The sequence below is a fragment of the Sarcophilus harrisii genome, chromosome 3 (genome assembly GCF_902635505.1).
Source record: "Sarcophilus harrisii chromosome 3, mSarHar1.11, whole genome shotgun sequence".
Taxonomy (NCBI): domain Eukaryota; kingdom Metazoa; phylum Chordata; class Mammalia; order Dasyuromorphia; family Dasyuridae; genus Sarcophilus; species Sarcophilus harrisii.
In genome coordinates this window covers 555,825,032-555,845,238 of record NC_045428.1, presented here as the reverse complement: position 1 = coordinate 555,845,238, position 20,207 = coordinate 555,825,032, and the positions used below count along the sequence as shown (strand labels likewise).

The following is a 20,207-nucleotide window of genomic DNA, read 5'->3' as shown; positions in this document are numbered from 1 at the left end:
CCTCACAGCACCTCACTTTGAAGGAAGCAGACTATGATGCCACATAAAAGCCTTGGAGGTTCTAAGACTTCAATCCCAGGGTCCATAAATGCTCACTAGGTTCTAAGACTCCATCTCTGGAAACTCACCTGGTTTTCTCCAGGTTCTTCAGAATCCTCATTTATGCTAAAGAGAAACTTAGGACCATTTAGTTAGGTCTAAGACAAGTGGGGAACACCTGATTAATTATCCTTTTGCCCAGCTCCCCAGGAGCAGAGTGTGAAGAATTGTGTGGTCTCTCAAGTTGACATGCAGTCTTTTAATAACTACTTTTGGTGTCTGAATCCAACTTGTAATACTTAACTCTAGTTCCCATCTCGCCATCTTTTTTACAAGAATTGCAGAGGAAAGATATATGTTTGTGATGAAATACCGTTGTGCTTTGAGAAGTGATGAACAGTCAAAAAACCTGAGAAAATTTATATGAACTGATGCAAGATGAAGTGAGCAGAACCAGAACATTGTACACAGTAACAGCAGTGTACTACTGTACAATGATCAACTGTGAATGACTTAGCTATTCTCAGCAAGACGTTTCTGAAGGACTTATGATGAAAGATGCTATCCACTTCCAGAGAAAGAATTGATGGAGTCAATGTAGATTGAAGCATACTTTAAAAAAATATATTTTTTTATCTTGGGGTTTGGTTTTTGATTTTGTTTTTTTGATGAGTGTTTTCTTCTACAACATAACTAATATGGAAATATGTTTTGCATGATTGCACATGTACAACCTATCAGTGTTTGCTCTCTCAAGGAAGGAGAAATTGAGTTTGGAACTCAAAAATTACAAAAAATTAATGTTAAAAATTGTTTTTACATGTAATTGAGAAAAAATAAAGCCATTCTTTAAAAACAAATAGTAGAGAAGACTTCACCAAACAATTTGCTAAAATTCACTTACTTAGAGCATTTCCAGGTCTACCTGTTTAATAACTTTTTCAAGAAAGTGATAGCTAATATCTGTAACATGCTTTATGTACATTATCTAATTTGAGCTTTGTAACATTCCTATGTGGTAGATGCTGCAAGTGTTAGTATAATACATTTTTGTCAAAGGAAGAAACTGAGGCTTATGGGTTAAGTGAGTTGCTCAGGGTTTCACACAACTGATAAATGGCAGATATAGGCCATGTTCTAGGAACTCTGCAAAGAGACATTGGAGTTTTCCCTAATTCTTTCATTTCGGTCTCTAATGCAGACATAGGTTTTGAGCCCATGTTGTTTTGGGGTTCTACTTTGGTGATCAGTCTGTTCTCTCTATCTCCTTATTATAGGGGCTATCAAGTTCTATTAGTTTTTTTTTTTTTGTTTGTTTGTTTGTTTGTTTTTTTTTGAGTTCAGAGATCCTTCTTCCTTAACAGAGAGAACAGAAACTTGAAGAATTAATCCCTTTCTTCTGTGTCCCGGCTATTTCAAGCAATCAGATCAATCAAAAAGTGTTTATTAAGCACCTACTAGGTGCTAGGGAAACAAAAGACAAAAAGCATAACAATTCCAAGAAGGGGAATTATCATTCCATCAGTGGAAGGGACTCCCAGTGAGGAACTTCCTCGGGTTGGTGCATGACCTGAAAATTAGTCTTCTGTACAAAAGAAATATGAAGTAATTTGAGAGGGGCTAGCATGTGAGAGGATCAGGAAGAGATGAACTGTGAAGCAAAGTAGGAATCCTTAAAGGTGGAGGTGTCTGAGGAAAGAGTACATTCCAAACATGGTGGACACCACAAAGGACGGGTTTGGGAGGAGTGTCATGTCTGAGAAACAGAAGGAAGACCAGTTTAACTGCTTAGTAAAGTACAAGAATCAATCAATGAGATATTAAATGTTTTCCGTGTGCCGAGCACTGAGCCGATTCTGGGGACACAGAAAAAGAACAACAATCTCTCTCTGGGGAGTGTGTTGTAAGGAAGGAGATACATCCATATATAGGTACATCGAAAATCCAGAGTAGGTGGTAGAAGGTGCTCTTAGAGGGGAAAGGCATTAGCAGGTGGGTGGGATTCAAAAAGGCTGCCTGCTGAATCCTAACGGAAGCCATTCTTTCTAAGAAGCCTCGGGGAGGGGAGGCGAGGGGAGAGGGGAGAACCAGGGCTCGGCACCAAATATGAGACAGAGTGTTAGACGGGATGAATGGGGGCAGGCTGCCCACCCAGAGCATTGGAGAGGTCACTTAGGCAGCTGTGGAGGAGAGACCAAGGCCAGGCCAGCGATTGGAAGACTGGCCGTACTCTAGGCAAGAAGCCGAGGGAACATGTGGAGAAATGAGAGCCTGGCCCCTGACGAGGTGTGTGCGGTGAGACCACATGATTGAGGAGGACACCAAGAGTGCTGAACTGAAGGGGCTGGGGAGAGGAAGTTGAGAACAGAGGTGATTGGAGGTCAGGGAAGTTTACATGTTGAGTGGTCATTTGATATTGCTAGAGTGCGAGGTAGTAGGTGGATGCAGTGGAGAGAGAGTGCTGGGCCAGGAGTTTGGAAGACTGGAATTCAAATGTAACCTCAGACTCTTCCCAGCTGTGTGACCCTGGACAAATTACTTAATCCTGTTTGCCTCAGTTTCCTCATCTGTAAAATGGGCTGGAAAAAGTGGTGGCAAACCACTTGGATATCTTTGTCAAGAAAACCCCAAATGGGGACACAAAAGTCAGACACATCTGAAATGACTGAATAACAAGAAGACTGGTCTTCAGGAGAACAACTGGGGTTGGACCCATAGGTCTAGAAATCATCTTCGTTGAGAGGATCAACAGGATCAACTGCAAGAATTTAGAGAAAAAGAGAAGAAGTCCCCAAGAATCTTGGGGGTAGATGTCTCCTGTTGGTTAAGGCCTGGGTAATCCAAACAAAGGCGTCTGAGCACAGGGCTGAGCCAAATCCCAGGAACCTAAAGGAGATAGTAGCCAGCAAGGACCTCCACATGCTCAGAAAGGATGGAATGGATGCCTGTCAGAATGCTACTCCTAGCCCTAACTTGAGCCTCCTGTTTTCCCAAATGTATCCTTTAAAAAAACAAACCGAATATGTTTTTTGTTACCTTGGGTTTGCTCACCAGCCCAGCTCATTCTAGTCCAGCATCACTCCCAGGTGATATTCTTACACAATCCCACCAAACTTCTGTTTATTCACAGACTGACTTCTATAGAATGCCAGTCTATGTGATTCTCCCTGTCTTCCTCCTAACTTTTCTGTTGAACCAAGGATTAATATTTGTTGGGAATGTTAGTTTCCTCTCTGACCTTTCCACATTTTGCCATGGAAAGAGGCCCTGAGTTTGACACCTTGGGACACCTTGATCAAATAAATCATTTTTCATTTAATCTGTTTCCTCATCTTTAAAGTGGAGATATTCATCCCTGCCTTGGCTACATCACAGGAATATTATGAATGTTGAAGAAGGGTGTCTTACATAGAATACTTTGGAAACAGTAAATCCCTATTCAGATGTGAGCAGGAGATCATTAATGTTGTTAGACTTCTTGGAAAGTCTTATTTACCTGTTCTTGGGAGTCAGGAATACCTGGCAATATATAGCTGATGAATATGGATGCAGACCCTTGGTTCCATATAAGGATGAGTTCTTGCTAGTCAGAAAACATTTATTAAGCCCTTACTAGTACCAGGTACTATGCCAAGTTCTAGGGATACAAACGAGACAAAAAAATTCCCTCAAGGAGCTCCCAGTTCTAATGAGGAATACAGCAAGCAAATAAGTATGAAAAAGTTATATAGTAAAAATATATATCAAAAGGAAGCCATTAGAATTGATGTATTGAAGATACAAATTTAATTGGTATCTGAAGGAAGCTAGTAGGTGGAGATGGGGAAGAGCATTTTAGACAAGAGGGACAGCCAGAGAAAATGCTGAAGGAGAGAGTGTGTATTGTTTCTGGAGCAATAAGGAAACCAGATTGTATTAATTGCATAGAAAAGTGTATGGAAGGGAGGCAGTTGGGTATAAAGATCTTAGAATCCCAAACAGGATTTGGATAGGAAGCCACTGGGGCTTATTGAGTAAAGGAGTGACATGGTTGGCCCTGCACTTTAGGAATATGATTTTGGTGGTGGCTTGACTTAAATAGCAGACAGACCCATAAGCAGCCTCCAAGCGTGGGGTGATAACGGCCTGCATCAGAATGGGGACCATGTCAGAGGAGAGAAGGGAGTTTATTGGAGATAAGAGTGCAAAGGTAGAAATTGAGAGCTTGATATGACAACTTGGATGTGGCGGGGTAAGAGAGAGGAATCTGGGATGATGTCTAGGTGGTGAGCCTGAGGAACTGGAAGGCCGGGACGTGGTGGAGCCCTTGCAAGTAATGGGGAAGTTTGGAAGGGGGTTGGGATTAGGAAGAAAAAATGAGTGAAGTTTTGGACATGATGAGTTTACACTCCATTCAAGATATCTAATCGGCAGTTAGAAATGGGAGGCTGGAGGTCAGCAGAGAAGTTAAGGTGGGATAAAGTAGATTTGAAAATCATCATCTTGGAGGTGATACTTAAATTGATGGAGTGAAGTAGTTTAGGGGAAGCAGAGAAGAGAGCAGTTATTGGTCATTGCCTGGATGAGGATCCAGCAGAAGAAACTGAGGAGTTTCTGATGATGGGAGGAGAATGTGGGATGGAGAAAGGAGGGGGTGGAAAGTGCTGTCCCGAAAACTAAAGAGAAGAAAGTCCCCTGAAAGACAATCATCATTGAGAAGCATGAGAACAAAAAAAGGCATTGGTAACTTTGGAGAGAACAGTTTCGATGGAATGATGACATCAGAAGAGGTCAGAAGAATGAGGAGGTTCAGAAGAAAGCAGAGGAGAGGAAGTTGAAGCATTTTTTGTTGGCAGTCTTCTGGAGTGTGTTTAGCCACAAAGGGAAGAAGAGATATAGGAGGATGGTTATTGGGAATGAAGGGATCAAGTGAGAGGTGGCGTTTCATTTTCAGGATAGGAGAGATGTGGATATTATCGTAGGAGGTAGAGAATAAACAAATAGGGAGAAAATGAGAAGTGATAAAGTGGGATGACAGAGAGGACAGTCTATTGGAGGAGATGGGAAAGGAGTAGGACCACTTGTGCAGGGACAGGGATAGGGCCACCTTTTCATGTGAGACTGGGGTGAAGGAGAGGAGGGCCATGAGTGATAGGAGAGGGAGAGGAAGTTCATGGCAAATGGTCTAATTTTTCCTGAAAAATAAAAAAGAGAAGGTTCTCAGTTGAGGTTAGGGGAGGAGGAGCTATGAAAAATTTGAGGAGGGGATGAAAAGATTTGGAAAGTCATTGGGGAGAGTAGGAGAGTGAATTGATAAAGGAGATTTAATAGGACTGCCTAGTAGCAGTGAAAGCCCAGATGAATTGGATGCAGAATGTGGGGTGGAAGGCCCAATTTTACTTCTCTGTAAAGGCTGGAGATTCTTGTAACTTAATTCATCACTTGGTGGGGTAGGACCAGATCTGCATTGGGGAGTTAGTGATGACTTTAAGAGCCTTTCCATAATTCATTTGATTAGCTTCATCTTGGATCTCATGAGTTGTAAGCAAGAAAAGACAGAAAAAAGGGGACACCCTGAGGCAGAGATCCTAGCAAGCTCTAATTCTGCATTCTCTATGCCACTCATTATAGTGAATTCTATGCCCCTTTCCCTAAGGATTTGTTTGACTAGTGGATATTTCCCTTAACTAGTTGATTTTCCTTATGACTAGTGGAAGTATCCCTACTCTGACCCCAGAGCATAACACACTTTGTTCAAATATCTGCCTAACTTTCAGACTGTTTGGCCATCTTCAGACTTTAGGAGTACTTAGGAGAGATGACCCTTGATTTCCAAAGCTGTGTTAGTCCTTGGGGGCTAGATGAAGATGGGTATACATAGGGTTCTGGTGAAGTGGAGTTAGAAATTTTAACCAGTTTGCTGTCTGGCCGAGACAATTTCTCCTGTGTCATTCAACTTTTTAACTAATAAAGTTCCAAGGCTTGTTTCTAGCCTGTATCTTTTAAAAAGCCTCCTTAAAGCCTTCCTGATAGTAATCTTTTTAGCTTCACCTCCTTGAAGCTTAATCCCCAGGGGATGTGTGGAAGTGGGAGTTCTGGGGAGGGAGGGAGGGATGGACTTGGAATTGATGTAGAAAGTAACAAGTGTCCCATCCTTTACTTTAAAAAAATTAGTTCCACTCCTCAAACCCTTGATTTAGAACTTCTATATTATCAACTTTGGGGTTGACTCACTTATATTGAATGCTATGTTAAATGTCTCTGGTTCCTATCTGGATTTCTTGTCTCCCCTACTAAGTACAAACCTGTGGGGGGCAGTGCCTATCTTGTTTAGCTTTGTATAACCTCCCAAAACTAGTATGCAGCTGGCACTTAAAAAGTAATGTTGGATCAGTAAAGAAAGAATTTGGGGGGGGGGGAACAGAATCCTGCTAGTTTGGGGGGATAGGAAGCATATGACCTTCCCATATGAAAGTGGGCTCTTAATCTGGAGTCCTCTCTCTCTTTAAGGTTCTTTTGTACATGCATTGTAATCTTTTCCCTCTTTGACCTCTGAATCACCTCTGTGGTCAAGTAAGAGTGACCTGCACAGAGACCCTCCCTCTCCAAATAAATTGGTGAACCCGGAGGACCAGGGACCAAACCTGACCCTGCTTCTGTTGGGCTTAACTGGCGGCCTTTTAAAGGTGGGCTTGGCTTCCATGTGAAAGAAAGGTCACCAGGAGCTTCTGGTTTCTTTGTATCTTTCTCCTCAAAATTCCTGTTGAGCAGCTCAGCCCTCCTGAGAGCAGGCGGGGCCTGGAGAAGCCCAAGCCCAGGAAGGCCCGAGGCCTCCCACCTCCCGGAGCTCTGGACTAAGCAGTGTTCCTAACCTGGGTCTCTTTGTGCTGCTTACAGGATCTGTCTGGCTCGATAGATGATCTCCCCATGGGGACAGAAGGAGCTCTGAGCCCTGGCGTGAGCACTTCAGGGATTTCCAGCAGCCAAGGAGAACAGAGTAACCCAGCTCAGTCTCCTTTCTCTCCTCATACCTCCCCCCATCTGCCTGGGATCCGAGGGCCTTCCCCCTCCCCGGTGGGCTCTCCTGCCAGTGTTGCTCAGTCTCGCTCAGGACCACTCTCACCTGCTGCAGTGCCAGGTAAGGGCAGGGGTTTGGGATGGCCTTGGCCCTTTACTGGGAAGAGCTTGGGGAGCTCAGAGGTGCGCTGAAAGTGTCCCAGACAGGCTCTCCAGAGGTTTCTGGGGAAAGGTCTTGGATTGACCTCTGACTTGCCACTGGGTCCTGCCCTCTGGGGAGTTTGGAAGTCCCCCGGACTCCTCCCTGGGCCCATTGCTGGGGTTGGCGGCCCGAGCTAACCTGTCTTCTTACTCCTGGAGCAGGCACCCAGATGCCACCTCGGCCGCCCAGTGGCCAGTCAGATAGCATCATGCATCCTTCCATGAACCAGTCGAGCATCGCCCAGGACCGAGGTGAGAGGCTGACCCGCAGAACTCATCTGGGGCCAGAGTGGGGGGGCCAGACCGATCGGCACAGTGGCCACGGAGCTGGAGAGAGCTTGTGGTGGTGGGCCTTAGAGGGCAATCCCCATGGCCTCATGGTGGCCATGTGTCCGCACAGGGCCCTCCACCGGGGGCTTGGGGCCTGTCTTTCCACCGTGTGGAGCCGCTCCCCTTGTGAGTAGGTGCCGGAGCCAAGGGACAGAGGGTGCGGTCCCAGGGGAGCACCAGTGGGCAGAGAGCAGGGAGGCCCCGCCTTTCTTGAGTGAGTGACTGTATCGCTGACCATCTCTGCTTCCCACAGGCTACATGCAGAGAAACCCTCCGATGCCCCAGTACAGTTCCCCTCAGCCTGGTTCTGCCTTATCTCCTCGTCAGTCGTCGGGACAGATGCACGCAGGCATGGGCTCCTACCAGAACTCCATGGGAAGCTATGGGCCCCAGGGGGGTCAATATGGCCCTCAAGGTGAGAACGTTTCCTGCCTGGAACCTCCCTCCAAGGGCTCCTTCCCAAGCATGATTCGTTTTGATTATAGGTTGGATAAAGGGGTTTGCCCCAAGTCGGGAAGCAGGACCCAGAAAAAAGTGAGAATCAGTTATGCTGCAGAATTGTGGGATAATTGTGTCAGACGGGATTCTAAGGGATGTCATGTCATTGTCAGCCTGTAAATGACATTGGTATCCTAGAGAAGAGGATAGTGTCCTGTCTTGAGTAAGAAAATTGGTTCTTCAGTAACAGTGACCAAGGGCCCCATAGTGTGTGGGGCAGAGAGTCAGCCCGGCTCCTAAAGACGTGTACTTTGTAGAGAACCCGGAAACAAGCTTTCTGCAGATCCCAACAGGAAAAAATGTACATTAGAAAGACCTGGGTGGAAATAAAGCTAGATCCGTAGGTCACTCCCCTCCCGGTCATTTGAGATGAGTTGCATCACCCATGTCATCCTCCCAGACTGGTGTCTTTGCTGCTGTTGGGCTTGGGGGTCTCCCCCAGATTCCAATGGCCCTCCCACCAAGTTCAGACACGCTCTTTGGCTCTGGTGTGGAGGACTGGGACGGCTCCCCTGATAACTGCATCTTCTCTCCATCTCCTCCCAGGAGGCTACCCCAGGCAGCCAAACTATAACACCCTGCCCAACGCCAACTATGCAAGTGCAGGGATGGCGGGGAGCATGAACCCCATGGGGGCTGGGGCTCAGATGCACGGCCAGAGTGGCATGCCTCCCTACAGCGGACTTCCCCCGGGAAGGATGAGTCATGCCTCCATGGGCAGTCGGCCTTACGGTCCCAACATGGCCAACATGCCGCCTCAGGTTGGGTCGGGGATGTGCCCCCCACCTGGGGGTATGAACCGGAAAGCACAAGAAACCGCCGTTGCCATGCATGTTGCTGCCAACTCCATCCAAAACAGGTACGACTTAGGGCTTCCCCTTGGCTTATACCTGTCCTTGAGAGAGGGGAAAGGACTGCACCTGTGATAAGGAATTCCAGGGGCAGGAGGGACAGGAGAGATGAAACTCCTTCCAGTACAGAGCGGCCCCTTCTCTGTGACTCAGAGCACAGTGAGGGGGTTCCATGACTTATCCAGGATTCCACAGCCAATCTGTGTGTCTGGGAGGGGACTTGAACCCTATTTTGTCTCCACTCTTCTATATTACCTCTGATTCTTAGAATAAGACTCAGTACTTGAGATTTGGTGATCAGTGTAGGTACCCAGGAAAAGGAAATATCAGACAAAAATGGACCTAGTTCCTTAGGTGTATATCATGCTGCTTCCTCCCTCCAATCATGAATAGGTCTCCCTTCTCTAAATGTCCTCCTTGTTTCTCAATCATCTATTTAACAAATCTTTAAGACCTTTCTTTTAATAGTGGGTAGAATTAAGACTAATTTTCAATCTACTTTTTATTCTGTGCTGGCGATGTGATGATAAAGTTTAGCTTAATTTGAATTTTCTGTATCAAATTGAGCTGCCAATTGGGCAGCTAGAACATTAAGAGGAATGGTGATTATCGATTTCCCAATAAGTAGTGTGGTCCTGCTCACTACGAAATTTCTTCTGCAGTCACAGTCTCCCATGGGTGGCCAGGGCAGAGGAGCCAGTGAACAATCTAAGGTGTTTCTGGTTCCCTTGGCTCTGGTCAGTGAGGCTTGAGCAATTGGACTTAATGGCTAAAAAGACCAGATCTTTGGTCTTTTCTGACCATTGGTAGACAAGGGTCTTTGGCCCTTAGGTAGCCAGCCTAATGGGACCTGAGATTTTAAATGTGTCTTATGCTATCAAGATGTGTACAAACTATAGAAGTGGGAGAAGGAGGATAGGTTGTAACTGTAAAGGATAGATTTGGTAAAAAGATACCTAGAGCAATCAAAGTCCTAGAAATGCAGTCTCCATGACAGGTCAGTCTGAGGTAGGGAGGCAGTACAGCCCCTGGGAAACAGAAGGCCAGTTACCATCACACTGACCTGTCATTAGGTTAGATCTTGAGCCAGACAGGAATTTTAGAGAAATACTCAAGATAAGATGGAACAAAAGAGGTAAAAGACATAGAGGAGCTATTGGCCTTCAGTGAGGTTGGTTCTGATGTCTTGACAGCCTTAAAATACAGCTACTGTTTCCTGTTTAGGTTTTATAAACCCTCTAGCATCCTATGTAGGGAGATAGAAGATAAGACTATCTAGGTCAGCCTTTGCACATTTCTGTTTTCTTGAGACCCATTCATTTTCTCCATGCAGATCTTCTAGCCAAGTTGAAAAACAATTGTACATTCTTAGAGTTCCTAATTACACTCACCTTCCTTATCTCTCTACCTTTCCTCTTCAGGCCTCCAGGTTATCCCAATATGAATCAAGGGGGCATGATGGGAACTGGGCCTCCTTATGGGCAAGGACTTAACAGTATGGCTGGCATGATCAACCCTCAGGGTCCCCCCTATCCCATGGGTGGGAACATAGCCAACAATTCAGCAGGTAAGTCCTGGTTTGGTCATAGCTTATTCAAAGGATTCATGGCATCAGAGCCAGTGTCACAAGGCTTACATATTCTCTTGTTCTCTAGGGATGGCAGCTAGCCCAGAGATGATGGGTCTTGGGGAAGTCAAATTAACACCAGCCACCAAAATGAACAACAAGGCAGATGGAACACCTAAACCCGAGTCCAAATCTAAGGTAAAGCTTCTTCTTAACTCTTTGGTCTTCCCTAATTAGAACAGAAGGATGGGGATGAATAGGTTAGGGCATACCAAAGTGGCACTGGTCAGAACTGCTTCCTTCTATTTTATTATTATTTTTTTAATTTGTATTTCTTTTATTTTTACATCATCTTCATTTCTGAATATCTTTTCTTCCTCTCCCCCCACTCTAGCAACATGCCACTGCTTATAACACAAAGCAAAGAAAGAAGGAAAAGAATCATTTGAACAAAACTGTTGTGTTGATTCTGACATAATGGGCAGTATTCTGCATCCATGGTTCCTCTCCTCTCCAAGGGGGAAAGATGGATATTTTCTCATTTCTTTGGGGCCAAGTTTGGTTATTCTAATTACAAAGCAATAACTTTCTCCCTCTCCCCCCCCCCCCCCCCCCCCCCCCCCCCCCCCCCCCCCCCCTTCAATTTACATTGTTAGTCATCATGTATATAGTTTGTCTGGTTCTGCTTACCTCACTCTGCGTCACTTCATAGAAGTCTTCCCATACTTCTCTGGATTTCTTCCCATTTATTATTTCTTATGGTGCAATAAGATATTCCATTACATTTCATGTAACCACATTTATCTGGCCATTGCTTGCTCATTTTTTCCTATTTCTTGCCCAACATAAAAAACATTACTATGAACATTTTGCTCTACATTGTACTTTTCTGTCTTTAACTTCCTTGACATTGTGTGCCTAGGAGTGGGATCTCTGAATCAATAGTCCTAGACATTTTAGTAATTTCTTAGCAAAATTCCAAATTGGTTTCCAATATGGGTGAACTGATTCATGGTTCTACCAACAGTGTGTTGTTATGCCTGTCTTTCCCTCCGCCCTTTCATCATTGACTCTTTCGATCTTTTTATCATCTTTGCATTTTGCCAGATTCCAGGAGAAATCTCAGGGTAATTTTGGTTGACTTTTTTCTTCTTTGTAATTTCTAGCACTCTTCAGTGTTAGCTGCTAATAGTCTGCAGTTCTTACTTTGGGAACAATTGAGGCCTGTCTTTCTTTTTTTTTTAAAGGGGGGTGGAGAGAGTACAAGCAGTAGACCAAGAAGCAGGAAGACCTGGGGAAAGTCCAGCCTCTGGACCTGATTGTTTGTGGGGGGAGGGAGGAGAGAGAGAGAGATCTTGGTGACCTTTTCACTGTGCTTTCAATGAGCTGATTGAACCAGGTGATCTCTGAGCTCCCTTCCAAAAATATTGCTAAGCAATATTTTTATTCCTCCCTCATTCTTCCTTCCCATCAAAAATTTCTTCATTTCAGTCCATCCAGTGGATGCTCCCCCTGGAGCTGTGCCTCCTGCTGTCATCTAAGGATGGGCAGCCTGAGTCTATGTTATGAGCAGTTGTAATGATCCGTGCCTAACCACATACAGTTTTAGAGACGTGGAAGATGAAACTTGGGTCCTTAGCTACTTTAGCTATGAGAAACATGGTATGATAGGACAGCAGCTTGGAATCCAGCTTCATGTGGATTTGCACCATTCCTAATCTAAATTGAATAGGGAAAAAGAAAAAGTTAGCCCCCCAAAGTTGGGCTCCAGAAATCCCTATTCATAGGTCATCTAATTCATTTTCTTGGGTCCCAAGTCCTTGGGAAAAAGTACCTAATCTATTCCAACTGAATGTGGGTCATTCTTTGAATCCTCTTGGGACTTTCAAGCTCTCCTCTGGAGAGTATGTACTGATGTGTGGCCAGGGCTCTACAGTGGCAACTTATTTTCCACCAAACTCTAGCCAAAGAACTGGCTCTCCTTTAATCTTTCAACCTTGAATAAAAACGATTCCCATTCTCAATTAAACTCAGGGTGGGAAAACCCTGTATTCTTCTTTGTCTTTATTCTTGCCCTTCTCCACCCCTAAGTGAGAACCTTGGGAGAGCCTTGGAACAGGCCTGGGATCTAGGACTCATTCCCATGACCCTCTGACCTGCCCCCTCCCCTTCCAGAAGTCCAGTTCCTCCACTACCACCAATGAGAAGATCACCAAGTTGTACGAATTAGGGGGTGAGCCTGAGAGGAAGATCTGGGTGGACCGCTACCTTGCCTTCACGGAAGAGAAAGCAATGGGAATGACCAACCTGCCTGCTGTGGGCAGGAAACCCTTGGACCTCTACCGCCTCTACGTGTCTGTGAAGGAGATTGGCGGTCTGACTCAGGTGAGGACATGATGTTCTGATTCCCTCCTTTCACTCACAGGGTTTATTAAGTGATGGTCTGATGGAGCCTCCAAAGCTTGTACAGTCCCTGCTCTCTGAAAACTCAATGTCGTAGAGGACCCAAATGTGGGATAAATGGAAGGCTCGGGGCTATGGCGGAAAGCGCATTCTAGTCACACGTGAATCTAGAAAGACATGTCCTCGATTCTCAGAAAATATTCCTCTCTGCAATTAGATTTCAAAGCTATTTGGAAGAGACAGTGTCGGTCAACTACCTGAGTAGCATTTAATCCTAAAAGTTACACAGCAGGCTTAATGAAGGAGAGCCTAATCTCTTTATAAGGTACCATGCTAAAAACTGTATTTAGTCTTTAAAAAGACAGCTCTGGGTCTTATCTTCTGACATCTAATTTGACAAAACAGGAGGTGGGCAATGAACGACAACCTCCAGAATACCCATCTTCATGTGAGTCTGAAATCACTTAGAGCAGTGTCTGGATGGTGTAGAGCTGTGAGTTTTGGAGTGATACGTGACCCAAATGAAGGAGGGCTTTTTTAGAAAGTGTCTCTTCAAAACCTGTCAACCAGCTGTGGAATATGAGTTCCCATCCTCTGAACTGTCAGTTCCCCTCTTCCCAGATACCCACAAACCCAAATATCCTTTCCTCTAGTGATCTCCCTAGACCTCCTCTTTTCAAGGAAGGCAGCTGCTTGACACCTGAGAATTATCCTGCTTTTTGCACATGGTATGATGCTCCTCAACACTTTGTTCCCTCAGACAGAAGAAAAAAACAATAATTGATTGAGTTTGTCTTGTAGAACATAATGGTCCTTCTTCCCTTGCATCTGGATGTCATGAATAACACTGGGATGGGCATCATTCAGAATTTATTGACAAGACAGTCTCCCTGCCTTAAGGGAATATATATTTTGAGGGTATAAAGCCAAAATACTTAGAATGTTAAGACTCTTTATGAAAAGGAGATATCAATCAGTACGCATTTATTAATTGCCTGCTATGTGCCAGGCCCTGTGCTGGATCCTGTGGCTGTAGACATAAAAACAAGATGGCTCTGATCCTTGAAGAACTTAGGTTTTGTGGAGGGAGAAGGGGGGAGGAAAGAGGAAAGTCAGCACCAGGTAACATCAGAGACTGAGAGCTTGTTGGCAAGTCTTCAGGGTCTCTGGACACTTTCCTCCAGCCTTATCACTTACTCATCTTCAATCATGGGCACCATGGACAAGTTAAGACACACCTCTGAGCCTCACTTTTGCATTTTGTTGATCTAGAGTATCTTTTAGGTCCTTACTAACCATATGAATATGAATTACTAGATTATATGCTTTTGACTATAAGTACAATAGTAATTCAAAGAAAAGAGTAATAAATGGGAAGTGACTTGATTCAAATCCTAATGGGTGTATATCACTTAGAGGTTTAAGTAATCTGAAGAGGACATTTGGTATAAGTAACAAGGTAGGAGAGAAACCCGTGCCACGAACAACTGGGAGACCTGCTTAAAGTGATCAGAGAGGGATGTGCTTTGGGTAGCAGTGGGAAATCATGTTGGCGTCAGGAATTGCTGAGAACACATTGTGGACAGAGCTCTGAGCTGGTTTGGGGGAAGATCTAAAAACAAAAGTGACTAAGTCTGTTCTCAAGGAGATTCTGCTCCAGGTTGCGAAGCGTATATCTTGGAATCTGGTTTGGAATGGTCCCAGCCACTGTAGACCCCACTTCCTGTTCCTAGCTTTTCCTGCTAATATCTTGGCACCTTCCTCAGAAAAGAGTTTTCATTCTTGGAGTTTCAGATCCCTACATTTTTGGACTTGTATTGTTATCTTGGTCTGTATTTGTTTCTCCCTTGTAAACTATAAGCCCCTGTGAGGTCAGGGACTGCATTACTCCTTATCTCCCCCAGGGCCAGTCGGCCAGTGTTGTGCATTGCCCAGACTGCTTAATGATAAGTCCTCGATAAATAAGACGGCAGAGACAAATTTAAAAATAAAAGCAGCCATGGAACATCTATAAAGAGACTCCCCAGAAAAGCATTGTCTGCGGCTATTGTGTTTGGGTCCCATCTTTAGCCCTCCTCCTGGGGCGGGGGACGCATGGTTTGGGGTGTGACCATCCCCTCACTCCCAAGGTGAGCCCCAAGAGGGGTCTTTTAAAAGAGTCTGTGTGCAGTTATTCCATTAACGGAACAACAGCTTACCTAACATAGGAGTTTCTCGGAAGTGGTTGGGGATGATCACCCCCAGTTTTTACTGAAAAGAAAATGGATGCCCGCAGTGTGGAAGGGACTTGGCCAGAGTCACGTGACTCGTGGAGCCTGTCTCCCCTGACTCCAGGTCCAACCCCTCTTGCTGCCTCTGTCACAACAATGGAGGACGTCTGCATTAAAGTTCTCTCCAGCATATTTATCCTCAAAGTTCTGCCACAATGTACTTCCTTCTCTGACTGGTTTCGGATCCCAGGGAGGGCCGGGCTGTCCTCATTAAGGAAGGGGGGGGACGGGGAGGGATTCACGCTCGAGACCTGGTAAGGGCGCGTAGCCCGGCCTTGGGACCTCCCAGAACACCGGGCCCTTCGGCAGGGCCCCAGTGCGTCCTGACCCCCGATTGGTTGTGCAGGTCAATAAGAACAAGAAGTGGCGGGAGCTGGCCACCAACCTCAACGTGGGCACCTCGAGCAGCGCCGCCAGCTCCTTGAAAAAGCAGTACATCCAGTGTCTCTACGCGTTTGAGTGCAAGATTGAGCGGGGAGAAGACCCTCCCCCAGATATCTTTGCCGCCGCAGATTCCAAGAAGTCCCAGCCCAAGATCCAGCCGCCGTCACCAGGTGAGCCCGAGCCGCTCGGCGACCGGGGCGGGGACAGTGAGGGCCCCTCCTAGTCCTGCCGGCCTCTGCGCCCCAGGGCCCTCAGAAGCGGAGCCCGAGGCTGCTCCGGGCTGCTCAGGCAGGATCGGGGCCGCCACCGGGTTTTAGTGCTCAGTGCGCCCCTGGCCAGGTGCCAAGTGTTTGTAAACCAGCGAGTGGGAGGGCGGTGGGGGGTGGGGGGAACAACAAATGGCTGGGAGGCTGGGGATGTCTGGGAGGCTCCGCTCACTGATGTCAGCGCCTTAGAATGTGGCCCAGACCGAGCCCGGGATTCCCAGGGGAGCCGAGATGGAGATGAATGGGGAGGCCGGAGGGCGGGGGAGGGGTTATGAATGAAGCTCCCCGCTGCCAGGGACTCTGCCCACCCTCCCCGGAGCCGCGGCTGTGGCCGGGAGGGGAGCGCGGACAGGGTGCCAGGAAGGTGGGGTGTAAACAAACATGCCCTGGTGCTGACCTCTGAGGATTTTAATGAATAGCTGGAATGACTCATCAGCCCGCCCGGCTGAAGCCATGGGATATCGGGTGCTGGGAATGGTAACTAATGGAAACATTAATTACCAGGAGTTCGCCGCTTTCCAGCCTCGGAGAGCCGCCCGAGCCGGGCCCGGCAGGTTGTCCCAGCCTTGCAGCGGGACTTGGCGGAGGTTCCGCGGAGGCGCGGGGCTGGGGGCCGCGGAGCCCAGGGAGGGGCAGGGGGAGCCTTGGTGCTGGATGGTCAGCGTGCTTTCCGAAAAAGTTTGCCCCCAGCCTCTCGGCTCCAGGCTGGGTGCTGCGGTCATGAATGCGCCCTCTGGGACCTTGCCCTTCTTGACCCGCGGGAAGGGAGTAGCTAAGAACCAGTCAAGTCCAGAGTTATCCGTCCCTATTAATTGCCCTCATTTCTTTTCACGACGCTTCTAATGGGTAAGAGAAGTAAAGAGGGAAGAATTAATTCTAGGGGAACGATTTCTTCTGTTGGTGACAGGTGGGGAGGCACCTTTCCTCATCCATGGACTTTTCTGTGGAAAGACGTACAAAGAGTAGGCATTTTCTGCCAAGTGTTCATTGTCCCTGTCTCTATTTGCAGCGGGGTCAGGGTCCATGCAGGGGCCACAAACCCCTCAGTCAACCAGCAGTTCCATGGCAGAAGGAGGAGACTTGAAGCCACCAACTCCAGCATCCACCCCACATAGTCAGATGCCCCCTTTGCCAGGCATCAGGTAACAGCACTGGACGTGGGGCCTCGGTGACAGTGGGAGGGAGCACCTGATCGGTGCCAGGGCTGAGGTGGTGCCTCCCCCCGCAAGGCTGTCCCAAGGGAATTTCCTTTCCCCTCCCAAAAGCTGTCTCACACCCAGGTAGCAGGGATTGGGCAGTGCCAGGTCTGCCCTCAGCCTTTCCTGGCAGTCGTCAGGGAAGGCCGGAGGAGGGGATGGGATGATTCTGCTTCTCACCAAATTTTCTGGTTCCTGAGCAGGAGCAACTCTGTGGGGATCCAGGATGCTTTTGCTGATGGAAGTGACCCCACGTTCCAAAAGCGAAATTCCATGACTCCGAACCCTGGGTACCAGCCCAGCATGAATACCTCTGACATGATGGGGCGCATGTCCTATGAGCCAAATAAGGATCCTTACGGCAGCATGAGGAAAGGTGACTGTGCCCTGGTGTCCTCCCCTTCCGCTTCCACCATCGCATGCTAAGGAGGTCACCTTCCCAAGCACCATCCTCACTCCTTGTCCCGCCTCCTCTCGGTTCATCCTCCCAACTGAGACTTTTGTGTTGACTTACCATGTGTTTTGAGCCTGTGGTGGAGCCGTCAGGCACCAAGTCAAACCTGAGCTTTGAGATACCCCTCCCTTGTCTCTAGAGCTCCGGCTTCCCCTCTCTCCCCTTCTTACTGTTTTCTTGTCTTCTACTTCTAGCTCCAGGAAATGATCCTTTCGTGTCCTCAGGGCAGGGCCCCAACAGTGGGATGGGGGACCCCTACAACCGTGCCACAGGCCCTGGTTTGGGGAATATGGCAATGGGACAAAGGCAGCATTATCCATATGGAGGCCCTTACGACAGAGTGAGGTGAGTGGAGTAGATGAAAGGCCTCTGGGAATAATAGTGACTTATTTCTAGCACTTTGGGGCTCTCAGAGGTCAATAGTGCAAGTGGTGTTTCCTCATTTTATAGATACTGCCTCAGAGAGCTTGTGATGCGACTGAGGGCACAGTTGGCACAGAACAGGGCAGTATGGGTTCCACAGAACTAAACCACTCTCCTTTCTGGTGACTGAAACCCAGAGTAAGAGTCCTTCTGCTTCTGTCTGACTTAGGGCGGAGTCCGGACTCGGACCCGAGGGAAGCCTGGGCACAGGGGCCCCACAGCCAAACCTCATGCCTTCCAACCCAGACTCGGGGATGTACTCTCCCAGCCGCTATCCCCCACAGCAGCAGCAGCAGCAGCCACCACAGCCACAGCAGCAGCAGCAGCGGTCAGTGAGCATGGCCCGAACCTCGGGGTCGGGCAGCTTTTGGGTGCTCTGGACTCCTGCCCTCCCTCACACGCTTCTCTCTGTCTTGCAGGCACGATTCCTATGGCAATCAGTTTTCCACTCAAGGCACCCCTTCCAGCAGCCCATTCCCCAGCCAGCAAACCGCAATGTACCAACAGCAGCAGCAGGTGAGTGGGGGCCACTGGGGAAGAGGAAGGGGTCCAGAGAAACAGCCTGCCTTTCAAATGTGGACCCTTCTTGATGAATTCCTCCAGCCTGATTTGAAGCAATAGATGTTTTTGATTTCTTAAAAACTGATTTTTTTTTTTTTTAACTTGTCTCTACTGTTTAGTGATAACACAACCCTCTTGTAGAAGTTTGTGTTTAGGAACATATGTATTTTGTGTCTACCCTATTAAACTCCTGAGAGCTCTCCTCAGTGACTAGGAAATAAGTCCCAGGCCCATCCTGGAATCAGTCTGCCACAGTGACTGCTTTGCTTGCTTTCTAAGAGATAGGAGGCGTGGGGTCTAAGGGCATGAAAATTGCCCATAATATTGCATTGGTTTGAACAATCGATTTGTTTTGGTAAACTGCTTTTTTCCTCTTGCTCTTTATTCTGTCATATATTATCGATAGCTGAATTTTAGAGTTCGGGGAGGTCTGTGTTGGGAAATGGAAGTGATATAAAAACAAAGTATACCAGTAAAAAAAAACAGTAAAAAAAAAAGTTAAGGGAAACCAGAAAACCCAAGGGGAAGGAAGAACTCCTTGTCATCTTCAGAAACTGCCTTAGGAAACGTTCCTGAAGGCAGGTCTGCAGCCCCTCACCAGGGTGTCCATCTTGGCTACATCCTCGCGTTGCCTCTGGTTCCCAGAATGCTTCATACACCTTTCCCTCTATGTCCATTTCCTAGAATTATAAGCGGCCCATGGATGGCACCTATGGCCCTCCAGCCAAGCGCCACGAAGGGGAGATGTACAGCGTGCCGTACAGCAGCGGACAAGGCCAGCCGCCACAGCAGCAGTTGCCCCCGGCCCAGCCCCAGACAGCCAGCCAACAGCAACCAGCGCAGCCATCTCCCCAACAGGACGTGTACAACCAGTATGGGAATGCTTATCCCACCGCTGGTGCTGATCGCCGGCCGGCAGGAGGCCCCCAGAACCAATTCCCATTCCAGTTTGGCCGAGACCGGGTCTCGGCACCCCCTGGCTCCAATGCCCAGCAGAGCATGCCACCCCAGATGATGGGTGGCCCCATGCAGCCAACTACAGAGGGTCCCCAACAGGGCACCATGTGGCAGGGGCGCAATGATATGGGCTACAATTACCCCAATCGGCAGAACACAGGCTCTGCCCCCCAGGGGCCTGCCTACCATGGAGTGAACCGAACAGATGAAATGCTGCACACAGATCAGAGGGTCAATCACGAGGGCCCATGGCCTTCCCATGGCACCCGCCAGCCTCCGTATGGTCCCTCGGCCCCTGTGCCCCCCATGACAAGGCCCCCTCAGTCTAACTATCAGCCCCCGCCCAGCATGCAGAATCACATTCCTCAGGTATCCAGTCCCGCGCCCCTTCCCCGGCCCCTGGAGAACCGCACATCGCCCAGCAAGTCCCCATTTCTACACTCGGGGATGAAGATGCAGAAGGCAGGTCCTCCAGTGCCTGCCTCACACATAGCACCTGCCCCCGTGCAGCCCCCCCTGATCAGGCGGGACATCACCTTCCCTCCTGGCTCCGTGGAAGCCACACAGCCTGTGTTGAAACCCAGGAGGCGGCTCACGACGAAAGATATTGGTAAGGAGATTCCCGAGAAGAGCTGGCTGAAAGCTGGCTTCCCCATTTGGAGATGAGGGCTGATTAACCCTTCCCAAAACTGACAGAGGGTTCAACTCAGTCTATGTTCAGCCTCCCTCTCGGCCTTGAGAGCGGTCATTGGTCTGGAAGCTTGAGAATTCTTGTACCAAGCTAATGTCGGTTCCCTGATGAGCTGGGCAA

At 47.8% G+C, this 20,207-nt stretch overlaps 1 protein-coding gene across 2 annotated transcripts in view; it reads left to right on the top strand.

The window, feature by feature from the left end:
- The window catches only part of ARID1A (AT-rich interaction domain 1A), an 88,995-nt gene that overhangs the window by 63,161 nt on the left and 5,627 nt on the right, over positions 1-20,207 (top strand). The window contains exons 5-18 of one of the 2 annotated variants that reach the window (XM_031962515.1): positions 6,916-7,156; positions 7,396-7,488; positions 7,820-7,981; positions 8,611-8,923; positions 10,337-10,482; positions 10,571-10,680; positions 12,658-12,867; positions 15,502-15,709; positions 16,815-16,947; positions 17,205-17,377; positions 17,650-17,800; positions 18,048-18,206; positions 18,298-18,394; positions 19,124-20,006. In XM_031962515.1, the coding sequence (XP_031818375.1) occupies positions 6,916-7,156; positions 7,396-7,488; positions 7,820-7,981; positions 8,611-8,923; positions 10,337-10,482; positions 10,571-10,680; positions 12,658-12,867; positions 15,502-15,709; positions 16,815-16,947; positions 17,205-17,377; positions 17,650-17,800; positions 18,048-18,206; positions 18,298-18,394; positions 19,124-20,006 (3,079 nt within the window). The remainder of the gene's footprint in view (positions 1-6,915; positions 7,157-7,395; positions 7,489-7,819; positions 7,982-8,610; positions 8,924-10,336; positions 10,483-10,570; positions 10,681-12,657; positions 12,868-15,501; positions 15,710-16,814; positions 16,948-17,204; positions 17,378-17,649; positions 17,801-18,047; positions 18,207-18,297; positions 18,395-19,123; positions 20,007-20,207) is intronic. The other variant, XM_031962516.1, reaches the window with a different exon arrangement.